The sequence below is a fragment of the Plodia interpunctella genome, chromosome 8 (genome assembly GCF_027563975.2).
Source record: "Plodia interpunctella isolate USDA-ARS_2022_Savannah chromosome 8, ilPloInte3.2, whole genome shotgun sequence".
Classification (NCBI taxonomy): Eukaryota; Metazoa; Arthropoda; class Insecta; order Lepidoptera; family Pyralidae; genus Plodia; species Plodia interpunctella.
In genome coordinates, this window is record NC_071301.1 from 9,661,349 (window position 1) to 9,674,381 (window position 13,033).

Below are 13,033 nucleotides of genomic sequence, written 5' to 3' on the forward strand. Positions count from 1 at the left end.
CTGGGTAATTATTATAAACGTTACAGCAACTACCTAATCAACAACTTGACACTGGTCGAAATCAATTTATAGATTTCTGACAAGAAAAAAGATCATAGTTAAGTAATCATACAGTGATCCATTATGAATCTGGACAATGGATCTACTGAGAATGCTACTTCTCAATAGATCTATTTTGGCAGAAATTAAACCTACTGTGAAAAATTCAGAACTATGCATTGTCTCGATCCAATGGATTTAGTGAGAATTGTTTTGCAGTTAAATCTCAGCCGTAGCAACTCTAATTTGCCGAATATTCTTGTGTTTGTTACTAAAATTTTTACTACCTCGAGAGTTAATTACAAACAAGTGTACACTAATCGGCGCACTGACGCCAAGTCAAATCAATACAGATTGGTGCCTAATGAACGCGACAGGCAACATTCACCCGTCCTTGCTGGATTCGGTATCATTAGCGCGGCGTAGGGCTAATAGCCACGTAATTGTTAGAGATTGCCCTTTGGCTGGCCTGCTGCTGGTGTAACCTGATGTGATTTGTATTACACTTGCTAATTCTATCGTAGTTACACTTTTTTTACACGTAACATTGAATCTATATCATATAAAGACGTTGGTTTAAACATCAAAAATACATTGTTACTAAGATTTTATAAAATCATGTAAACCCTCCCTACAATCTAAAACATGTGTCAAGATTGTTTATTGTCAAAAGTTTTCGTTTCATTTGAATTTAATCTTGTATCATTAACATAACGTCCACCGAATGTCCTGCAAAGTTTATTGTATCATTGTTGTGTTTAATAACATATTCTTCATATGCGGCGATCGTCAGCGCATTATTCGGTTGTATATCATCCCTGGAGTCATTTACATATGATACCGCTATACAAGGAAACGTCCCAAGTCGAGACAGGTTCGGTTCCATTACATTTTTTTCTGTAATCAAGTTTTCGGCCGCGGCAACGGGCCCTCAAAACAAACATGCCGTGAGTTTCGCCATCCTCAAGTTTTCCATCGTCTGAACATTTAAACTTTACAGCTCTCGCTCTTCGGATATGACAAGTGGTAAAATTAACTTGGTAATTGTTTTTGTAGTTGTAATCATGATTAAGTGCGTGGCTACCGATTGGGAAGCCGGCGATAATGAAGCATGTCCAGGCAACCGCTTTCACTTTTCGATCATTACCGGTAAACATTCCGCTAGGGAGAATATCGATGTTTATCTCCCATTGTATTTCAGATTTAATTACGCCTCATTTCTAGAAAGTAATTCCATTATTTTCCGAGAGATCGCTCGGTAACGAGATTGTCGGAATGAGTTAACTTTAGTGATGAAACTCTAAATTCATAAGTCTTGAAAGGGGTCAGTCAACTTGATGACCTTAATGGGAGCATACTACATCCTTGCCATAAAGGGTGTGCAGTGACGTAAAAACGTCGAGAGCTGGCAAACAAAGCCACGTGGCGTCGCACGCTTCGGTAGGCAAAAGACGAGCTCGGCCCGTTTAAACCTTTTACGACTAATCCAGTCGAGAGCTGCCCACAAATATGGCAACCTGGCCTTTCATAACCTGTTTTTGGGGTTTCCTCAGACCCTGGCGTAAGGCTTGCTTTTTTTTATACGGAGCACGTGTTTCATCGTAGATTCGTATCTTAGGATTCGTTATTATTCGGGGTGTTCTTATTAACGCTTTCCTATCACCTACCTTATAATTTTAGTGTGTTTTACGCCATGAAGGTTGTATTTATTTTTAAATACGGAGAATTTGGTAGTGCAAATTGAGTTTACTTTGAATTCATATTGCGCTCGAAGCGCAATTTGTACAAGCAATGAAGTTGGGTAAAAATAACCGATAATTCGCATAATTTTGCTTATGCGGTGGCTTTTCGTATCTTAAATTAAATCTCTCAATAAAGCGCAATGAGCGTGAACATGACGCGACCACGCGTCATTTTCTCATCAAACTGGAGATTCCTGAAAACTAATAAATGATAATGGTCCACGTTTAGCTCCCAGCGGCGTCACGGACCCAACCTGTCCTATAAGCCAGCTGGCCGTGGCTTCATTAGCATAGGAATTGCTACTGTCTAGCCATAGTACGATAATGGGTTAACACCTTGGGGCGCAGTGAAAGTTGTTTACACTAGGGTATATTTAGGGGATTATAAAAAATATCATGCTACGTTGGTTTTCTACAAGAGATTTGTCTTGAGGCAATGGTCTGTAGTTTTCATCGTCTTATTTAAAAGTATGTTAAGTTGTTTATGTATAATTTATGTTCTATATAACATTGTTACCATTCTCTGAAGTTTATCCTACCATCTTTTACTTGAGACTGACTAAAATGATTTTTGAAATAATTGTATTGCAAACGTATGCCAACTTTCGTGTAATTTTTAATAGTATATTCATATCAGGGGAACTCATAATCATTAACTTAACAGCTGATCTATTTAATGTGTCTCAGATAAGTGTCTAATAGTTTTATTGTAGGTATATTTACCACCTCGACTAGAGCTGCGTAAACAACAAAATGGCCGCTATATACTCCAAGAATTAACATTTGATCTGCATTAATGTTTTCTGATGCATCTGCCTTTAGTGTTTCTTTACATTTAAGTCTGTTCTGGCTGTTAGTATAATTTTGAGTGACATTTACGTTAAATTATTAAATTAAGTGTACTCTGATGTCTGTGTTATCATTTATTGAAATATAATGTGACTGCTAATCATAGCCCGTGTCATAGACTTCTAATAGAGACTATACGTATCATTACTGTATCGTTATTTGTTTCGTTAATTGTCATATAATTTAGTCCAATTTAATACGAAAAGATGGTCATGAACAAAGTTATTAGCGTGCAGTTATTATATTATCATTTTTATATACGGATTCTGGATATAAATGAGTGGAATGCAAATTTTTCGTCTCTTAGCTATAAAGTTGTTAACAAAATTACCGAACGCCGCTTTGGCGCTGGGCTGGTGAAAACAGGACATTAACCAATAAAATTAAAATGTCATAAAGCGATGATTGTGCACCAATATCGGCAAGAATCACTGGTTATTCGTAATATTATATTATTATTACTCAGTTATTGCGAATTTTATGTGTTTTCCGGTTACGACTTCGCCGAAAATGTACACTTAGTGTGACGGGCGGGTCGGGTACAGTTGAGTTAAACAAGACAGGCTTGCAATTAAGGGCTGTTTACCGGGCATTAATTTTTGGCAATAAAAGAGGGGCTCGCTCGCAATGCTCGGTACGCATCGTGGATGCGTCGTGGGAAAAGCGGTTGCTTTGTGCCCCATTGTACTTGCAATTAGTAGTTTTTTCGTCGACGTCGCGCACTTGTCCGCGTATGTCGCATGCGATGCCCAGAATATCTTTCATTAATTTGCGCAGCTATTATTTAATCTCAGTTTATTATATTTAATATCGCGGGGACAAATTTCGGCTGGTGGGTTGCGGGTCGTCTTTTTTTTTGGTCCTTCGTAAGTGGTTATTCACGTGCGAATGACTTGACTGACATTTTTCGTCGTCACCGTCAGCTGTCACGTCAAAACCAATGTTTTTTATTATTTTAAATTTTATTCCATCACGCTTGACCACAGGTCTGTGATTGCTGTATTTCTTACAGCAATTTTCTTTATTCGTGTAATCATCTATAGTTTTTATTACGTTTTAGAAAACACTAATAGTCCTGTTACTATAATCTACTTATACGCTCTAAACAAATGAGCTTACTATGTCGTTGTTACAATTACAAGTCAACTAAGCTTATTCGCGTCAACATAAATTTATTGATAGTGCTTGCTAGAAAGTTATCTCTTAAAACAGTTTTTGATATAAGTGGGTATCATTGATAGTAATTTTATGACATAGCTGCAACTGCAATGAAATCATTTATCAAAATTTATGATTATAGTAGTGCGTATAATTTTATAGTACCTACTTAGTTAATAATTATAAAACAATGCGTCAAGAATTGTGTTAAATATTGTATGAGAACTTACATTCTTCATTATATCATTAATCCAAGTATCGTATTAATTTTTAATGATGTTAATTTAAAGACATGTATGACAGACATCAGTCTCGTTTACCGATTTTTGTTTTTAATTAATGATAGTCTTACCGTGTACGTAATGAAGTCAAGTTTTCATTTACAAATTGGTTTACTGGTCTGTAAGTGCTAGTTAGCCGTTTTTTCTTAGCTATCATTATAATGAAACTATTAAGTAAAAAAAGAAGAGTATTTTCACTTATTTGTACGTTCATTAGTTGTCGCTTACGTACCCCGTAAGCAACAAATATTTTGTTGTTATCAAGAAGTTATCAAACTGGACATACACTAACTATCAACGGATTTTTCCGTATTGATTTCATCACTGTAAGGTGTAGCTCGATTGACTATTTTACACCATGGTAGCCCCCTACACCTGTCCAAAGTTTTTGAATCCCATAAATTAAATAATAAATTTTCTTTTGGGGAAAATTTGATATTGTAGTTAAAGTTTCTTAAGGTGCCTTAGGATTCATCCTCACTTCGCTATAAATAGCTCGACAGTAATTTTTTTTATGTTAGTCGTCACATTTTCGTTTCCCATCGGACTAGACTAGATGATAATCTTGTTTATAGTGCTATTAGTTATCGTGCCATCGGATTCGTATCTGATCCAGGCAAAAAGTGCCGTTTTCATCGCCCATCTCTTGTAGTGCGGAGCTTTGAATTACTGTAGGGTTGGCACTTTTAAACTTTTAAATATTTCTTTTTGTTTGTAAGTTAAGTATGTATCTGAATTTTGTTTTACTTTTTATGAGCCAGATTACTGACGCCCGCCGCTTCATCTGAGTATTTTTTTAAAATTACATTTATCTACAATTTATTTGAGGTCAGCTACTCCTAATGCGTATGTATCTGCAATAAGTTAATACAGATTCAAAATTCGATCAAAGTGGTTCTTGATTTTCTTTATTATTTAATATTTATCATTCTAAATATGAAAAATTACGAGATCAAAACTTGAGTTTGTCGTGAAAACATAGGAAAGTAGTCAAGTCAACTATTTCTTGTTTTTACTTGTTGTTGTTTATGAGATTATTACTGTAAAGTTGAATCGCCCCGTAAATATTTCATTAGAAGTATTCACTCTATCTATTTTATTTTCCCTTGATATTTCTTACTATCGTTGAAGAGAACTGAGCAATGAATTGACTCCTGGTAGTTTGTAGCCGTCAGACACTTGCATGCTCAGATATTTCCAGCTCTCACTGGTTATTATAAGCTCATACTGATGCCTATTTATATGCGATTTTATATGATTATTTTTTAAACTGTCATATTATCATAATTTTATTTTAATATGATAATTTACTGATTACAGTAAGTATAGTTAAACGCTTCAACGTAAGTGTTATTACATCGTTGAGTCTACTGAACGACAATTTGATTTATTTCATATTTTTTAAACTTTGATAGTGTCCCACCTCTGAACAATGGCCTGACCTTTTCCACAATTCTCTATTGAGTGTAATATATTGCCTCCATCGCAGGAACCACCATAATCATCAAAATTAATAAGCCATTCTCTGCCAGCTTCACCTATGGACCACAAGAAAATAGCATAAAATATGGTGCAGTCGAAATTGTATCAAAAAAATAAATTATGCTGAAGCTCTTAACACCTCAATAATAGTGACGAACGTGCAATTAATTTAATGGTTGATTTACTGTCGACTGTACATACACGCAGTTTATCAAGCGCATCCCTCCATTAAATCAAAACTTAAATACAAATTATTGGCGAAAGTAATTTAAAATTAATTCTTCGGTTTACACTTAGCACCGTACAAGAAACATTAATATCTCTGCGTGCGCACAATTACTCAAAATTACAAAATAATGAAGGTGATTATTTAAATTTAATTTTTGTTTGTATTTAAGAAGACAAAATAAACTTTGCAAGCGTGAACATATTTGTTAAAAATCTTATGAAAATATAGGGGTTTGAAATTGTTTTTAAAATATTTTTCGTCAGTATCAAAAAAAAAAATTCAAAAAAGCCTATGTTTTCCAAATAATACACTGAGGAAATGACGTCTTCAATTTTTCTCACGATTTATTAGATCTTGTATATTCAGTAGTCTGAGAATAGGATCGTTATATATTCTTTATACCACTTGAGCGATGTCGGAACGGGCCGCTAGTTAAATTTCCAAGAGAGTTATTTTCTAATTTCAAGTTTTTCGCAGAATATGAAACTATTATTTATTAGTCTATATAACTAAAATATTAGTTGTATACCTACATACTCAGTGTAATAAAGTGACCTTAATTCGGTTTTTCACCTCTGTTGTCCCGATTCTGATGACTTGTGATCTGACAGATCGGTGCTACTGAAGTTTTAAGTTCGCGATTATATTGTAAAAGGGATTGTGCCACTCAGGTGCTTATTACTTTTAGTTTTGACAGGTATTGGCTTTCGATCTTTTAATTCGTGGTACTGTTTAACTAAAATAAGTTGAAAAAGTCTGGTATTGGTCCATCGTATTTGTATTCCGTTTTATATTTTATTTGCTGCGCCCCGGGATTTCACTCGGGGAATTTCGGGATACCCTTTGTGTTATTCCAGGTTATCTTCTATACGTGTATCAAATTTCATAACAATCTGTCTAGTGAAAATATGTAGTAAAATTAATAAATTTTTTCAAAAGAATGCGGTGCCGATTGACTTGTTATAAAAAGAATAAAATTGAGATTTCGGTCCTTATGATTCCATTCAGATACCAGGGCGACCGCTGGGAATATATTGTTTACATATTTATTAGCCACTTCAGTTGCAAGTGTTATAATCCTTGGACAGACTTAGATATTCTTCCATCGGTCTCTTAAATCGAGTAGCACTTTAGGTGGCCAACTGTACTGTGAAATTTCTTTCGGTATCCCCAAAACGGGTTCTGATTTTGTTACACATGTTTACAATCACTTTTGACTGATCTAGATCGCGTTATCCGGTGATTTTTTTTTCCGCAATAACTCCTTACATAAATATATTGTAGGAGCAGATTTGTCAATCCAACTAATACCAACAGTAAATGATATTGCGGATTATGACGTCACACTCCTCCATTTAAAGGGATTATAATGAAAGTCATACTAATTTATATTGAAATCAACTTATCAACCTTCAATTCAAACTAGTGAATGTATATTTCAACAGTTTCGTAAGATATTTTGTAATTAAAATGAAAAAAAAAATTGCGTACTTGTAATTCTGGTATGAAATTGCTCAAATTATGTGTTTAATGTAATTAATTTTTTTTTTGAAAATCCCGAATTTGTGGGCAAACTAGTTTCGATTTCGGCACGGTTGCCTTAAAATCTTATTTATACTTTTTTATCTTATGTGGATTAAACATTGATCTATTCATAATAATATTTTACGATTTCGTTTTGGACATAAAAATACATATGTTTATTTTAGTATTATAAAATCACTGGGCCGCTAGTGATTTTATAAAACTAAAGACCCGGCTTCGCTCGAGTAAAAACATAATAAATTATACCCCTAAACCTGGGGTGAAAACCGCATGAAAATCCGTGCAGTAGTTTTTGTGTTTATCGCGACCAGACAGACAAACAGACGCGGTTGAGTACTTTGTTTTATAATATGTAAGGATTTATTGCTAGAAACTGTGTAGTGCCAGCCCTACTTAGGGTCAGGCGTGTCAAGTGGTCATCGCATTTGTCGTCATAATCGCCTCGCCTATTGGTTTAGCTTAAAGTAATCGCCTTTCGAGAAACTGACAAGTTTCCTCAAAGATTGGTCTAATCTCCTCTGTCATTATTGTTATTAGGTGATACATTTGTATTATTAGGTCTATATATGGGCACAAAGGAAAGAAATTGGTTACTGTTTCTACTTTGATATAGATGAGAGCGAGAGGGATAGACGTAGGCTCTCTTGTTTCCTCCACGTTCAACATTTTCTTCATAAACTCCTTCTGTTACTTTATAGTACATACACTAGCGTATCGTTCCGGCTTCGCTCGGGTAAAACCATAATAAAAAGTACCCTATATCACTCCTGAAGGTTTCGCCTATCTCTGTGCTAAATTTAATCAAAATTGGCCCAGTAGTTTTTGAGGTTTTTCACTACAAAAAAAAAAAAAACAAATCTTGAATTATAGCAATAATCAATGGATATTTAATTATTGAAATACTTCAGCAAATTACGAAGCCTAAAGGTAAAAGCAAAAATACCACATTTCAAAGTATTATTAGAACACAAGGCATAATAAAACCCTTTTTGCCTATTTTACAACAATTTGTAAGCAACATCTGGATAAAAAGATGAATTTAAAACAGTCTATTAATTCTACGCAGTTTAATGTGACAGTAGGCTTGGTAGCCTCATTTGTTGGTTATAAAGATCGAAGGACCAATTAAAGGGGATAATGAGGATAGCTGTCAATTTATAACACATTTACGCTTAGACTGTATCCTCGCGTAGTTATTACGAGTAATGAAATTTTCTACATTATTACTGTATTATTAATCCATCCATCCTATATCGACGTATAATCTTGTTGATTGTCATGAAAATAAAATTATATAGTCCAGACAAAAAAACAAAAACTATGTGTATAAACATGACATTTCTATTTATTTATTTTTAGATGTACTTTATGGTATCTCTGTATGGTCTAATAGTTAGATAGAGAATTAAATTACCATGGCGTTAAGTCCACATTTTTTTTAAACAAATAAAAAATTATAATTTGCGAAATTTTATCAGAACTTTTAATTACATCGTTTTTATCGTCAATTACCGAAAGTGATTTGAACTTTTGATAGACTTTAATTTGATCAGTCAATAGTTCTTTGTTGGGGTTATGTAATATTTCCCAATCGTTAATTCGGTTGTTGAATTCTTTTCTTTATGCCCACAAACACCAAAGCTGGAGCCCACGCACTTCCTTTGACCTCACTTCAATGTTTCGGCCTTTGGAAATCTTGTAATTCTTGTGGAAATGTTTGAGATTCAAGCCTTACATTTCAACAAAGAGCTCGATAACAATTAGTAACTTTTGCTTATACTTATCTAATTAATCCTAACTAGGAAACTTTGTCCACAAGGGAGAGAGTTGTGTTTGAGTTGTATTATGCTAATCTTATTGTTACCAAGCAATATTTATAGCGGTGATTAATTCATTTCATTTAATCATTGTGATACATAAGTGTACATAAGATAGTATCAGTATGGAGTCATACCAGTGTATAAAATACATATATGTTTCTTGTAATGGAAATGTTGGTAGTTTATAACGATAACTAAAAAAACGTCGTGGAAAAATTTAACAAGATGCGTACAAATTTCGTATCGTAACTTCCATCAACGAAACGAGGTGACGAATAATTATGATCGAAACTGATACGCAATTTTTATTTAAAAAAAATGCCGATCGCGTCAATAAATTTGGAGATCACTGAAATTTCACATCCCACCATTAATCAAGTAACAACGGAGCTCATTAAAGGTACATTTGTAATTGTCAATTTCGGCAATGTTTTTGACTGTCACAATTTCAGTGCGGTTTCTGTGAATCTTGTTATTGATATTTTAAGGCTTATTTTCGAACGAACCTGTTTTGAAGATAACGGTGTCAGTGTCACAGATGCAAGTAGTACTAATTACAGTGTTATCATCAATCACTCGGGTGAATGGGGAAGGGTGGTGTAGGAACTAAGGGCCGCATGTTTCGTTATCCTTCTGCAAATGAGATGCGCTCTTATTTTCCTCTTTTAGAGTCTTATTTGAAAATCAATAAGTATTCAGCAGTTACATCATAATATTTTTGTAGACTTTCTATTCTATTTATTACTTCAGTCCTCTTTATACCTATAGTAAATCGGTTACCTAATGACTAAACAGTTGTTGCATGTTGCTTACGAGTAGTAGATCTAGGAGTATTTAAACTTTACAAGTGAGAATCGTGATATTGAGATCTCTATCTTACCTGTTACATGCATTTCTACTTATTGAATATCACTGCAACAGTGATTGAAAGCCCGTTGACCTACGAACCACGAACTTTCCCACCTTTTCAAACTGCATGAGGTGTTTTAGTAATTTTTTGTTTCATTCAAAGTATATTTTAGTCTGAAAGTGTTGTAATGTGTTTCGGAATCGCTTTGGATTGCAAAAACAGTCACGAAACAGAGCCTAAATCGCGCCGATACGACTATCAAATTGGATAAATACTACGAAACGAGATCGTAAACCATAAAACCATCGTAATTCAACGGCAATGATCAAAGGCGACAAAGCACAACCTTAAATCAGAGGTATCTAAACTCAAAATCGAATGACAATTGAATAGGCCAGCTACACACGAGACCGTTACCACGTAACTGATAAGTGGGCGAATTGTGTCGACCACAAACATATTACGTAATGGAAAAGCAAGTGCTCCCCTGGTAGTGCAATCAAAAATAGTGGTAGTATCTATTGCCTACGTTCTAAGGTATACAATATGGTTAACATTAATTTAAGTCAACGCAATCGCGAGCTACCGAAGTTTTGTCAATTGTCCGCGACAAATTGCCCAGCTGTCAACCTGTTGCAGTAGTCTTAATTCGAAAGTAACAAAGTCGAGATTGATGTGGATCGTCGGTAGCGGTGTTTGGTCGGTGGGTGGTGAGGTGTAGGAGTTTGGGCGCCAGTGGGTGTGATAATTCGTCTCGCATACACAAAGAGTGCCGTGAGAGCATCAGAGTGAGATGCCTTACGTGTGGTTTACTTATTAGTGGCGTGGGAGAGGTGAAAGGTCGAAGGGACTTTTAGGATGGCTATAATGTAACCCCAAATATTCACTGGCTCACACTTGCCTGAGTGTTTCAAAGACTAGAGCAAATTGTTTTATAAGGCACACCCAGTGGGATGAGACTAGATAAACACGTGTGAAAGTGGTTGTTCTCGCCTTTAGCTGTCATTTTTGTCCAATGTGGTTCTAAACACGGAGAAACAAAACTGTTAGTTTTGCTGTTTGAATTTGAAAAAAGAAATGCTAATGGCAGTTTTATACAATATATTTTTTAGCTTACAAGTTAAATCAGATTTATTATTTTAGTTTCAGTGAATAATAATACTGTCTTTTTCTTTTGCAGGCATACGAATTGTCAACATTGACGGGTACGCAAGTGATGCTACTAGTAGCCTCGGAGACTGGCCACGTATACACCTTCGCGACGCGGAAGCTTCAACCGATGATCACTTCTGACGCGGGCAAAAGGCTCATTCAGACATGCCTTAATTCTCCAGACCCGCCCACCACGAGCGAGCAGCGGATGGCAGCCACCGGCTTCGAAGAAACCGAGCTGACTTATAACGTAGTTGACGAGGATATGAAGGTGAGGCAATTGGCGTATGCGAGCTCCGCGCAGTACCCTATAGAGCACCATCCGGGACTGGCGCCGTCGCCGCTGCAGCAATACCACCAGCATCCTCCTTGTCCGTCCCCTCTCCCTCTGGGATCCCTAGGACAACCGTATCCTCATGCCCATCTCTCTCATCCACACATGTCGCACCACCCTCAACGGTAGTTCGTACGCTCGCGCGCTCTAGAGTAAATCCTTTGATAAGAGATTTCGACTGGATTATCGAAGTAGTCACGTTTTTAGACTAGATTTAGGCACGCTCCTTTGAATATTAGTTCTATTTGTAAATTAGTAATATTTATTGGAGCAGATAAATTGATATAAGGAAAGAATAATATACAAGCAATAAACTATTTTGTTAATATATTTGTAAATAAAATGATAGCATAATTTAAATTTTACGCCTTGGTTTGCGAGGACTTGAGCGATGTACAGATATTTTTGTAATTTACTTTGGAAATCTTCTGATTTCTCTTTAGATTGTAAGCCTCACAATGTAAGGGTTATGTCCATGACGTATCTTTTCTTCTTATTCTCAGTTAAATGGCTCAGCCGCCTTCGTAAAATTAATTATCACCTGTCAAAAATGTTCAAAATGTTCACTCCTTTGTGTACAAATAATATAAATATATCTCTCGCGTGAAGTGACGATATATTTTATAAGTACAAAGAATCTATATGAATTACATCACAGAAGTAGTTGACTCCTATATATATTCTATAATTTTATATCTATATCAAAAATGTATTAAATAACATTTTAATTAATCATTCGACGGTAAATTCTATCAATGAAATTGATGATCGTCGTGGAGATGTCGAAATTGATTCAGTAGCGAAATAATCGGATTTAAAATCAGTTTGTAATTAACACGAGCGACCGGTTTTCGATTTAGTTTCGGTGGAAGTGGGAGCGTCTATTGATTCATTATGATCAATGAATCGGCCTTTCATTCGGCACTTCTGTAAAAAGATCCTATACATACCAAACGAGGTGCTTAATAATATCGATTATCGTTCAAATTGTAGGAAGTTCATCATATTAATTCATTCGTCTCTATCAGAAAGTGGCAGATTTTTTGTTCTTAAGCCGTTCTTAAAATAAATTCCATCAATTTAGTTGTCTATTATTCATCGAAAAGAAAAACAACGAAGTATTGAGGTAGCAGGTGTTGTATGATGTTGTAGAAGCGGTTTCCAATTACTAGGAGCGAGCGGCACTGTCGCCGCGGGTCTAAGTCCTCGGCCTGATCCGGATTATCGAGAAACTTAATTGAAAATTACTTTCGGAGGTACCGACACCGATTATTATAAATTCTCCTGTCAAACTCGACGGCCGACCGCGTGTTACTTGGAAAATCAATCGGTGTAACCCGGGAGCTTTCACGTCTGCGCTCATAACTGAGACACGGGCCAGTGCTATGTAATTTACAGTATAAATCCAATATCTAACACTATCACTTCTAATTCAGTTCGTATCGTGCTTGCGCTAACAGTTAATCAATGAAATGTTCACCCGTACTGAGCGCCAAATACGGCTCTGCCGACGCGTCGTCGGCTCATTGAGCCGCTCAGATTCGATCCGATT

General features: G+C 35.6%; 1 protein-coding gene across 2 annotated transcripts in view; it reads left to right on the plus strand.

The window, feature by feature from the left end:
* bs (blistered) overlaps nt 1-13,033 on the plus strand; it is a 232,296-nt gene that overhangs the window by 14,536 nt on the left and 204,727 nt on the right. For both annotated transcript variants that reach the window (XM_053748437.1, XM_053748436.1), the window contains exon 2: nt 11,176-11,418. In XM_053748437.1, coding sequence (XP_053604412.1) covers nt 11,176-11,418 — 243 coding nt within the window. The remainder of the gene's footprint in view (nt 1-11,175; nt 11,419-13,033) is intronic.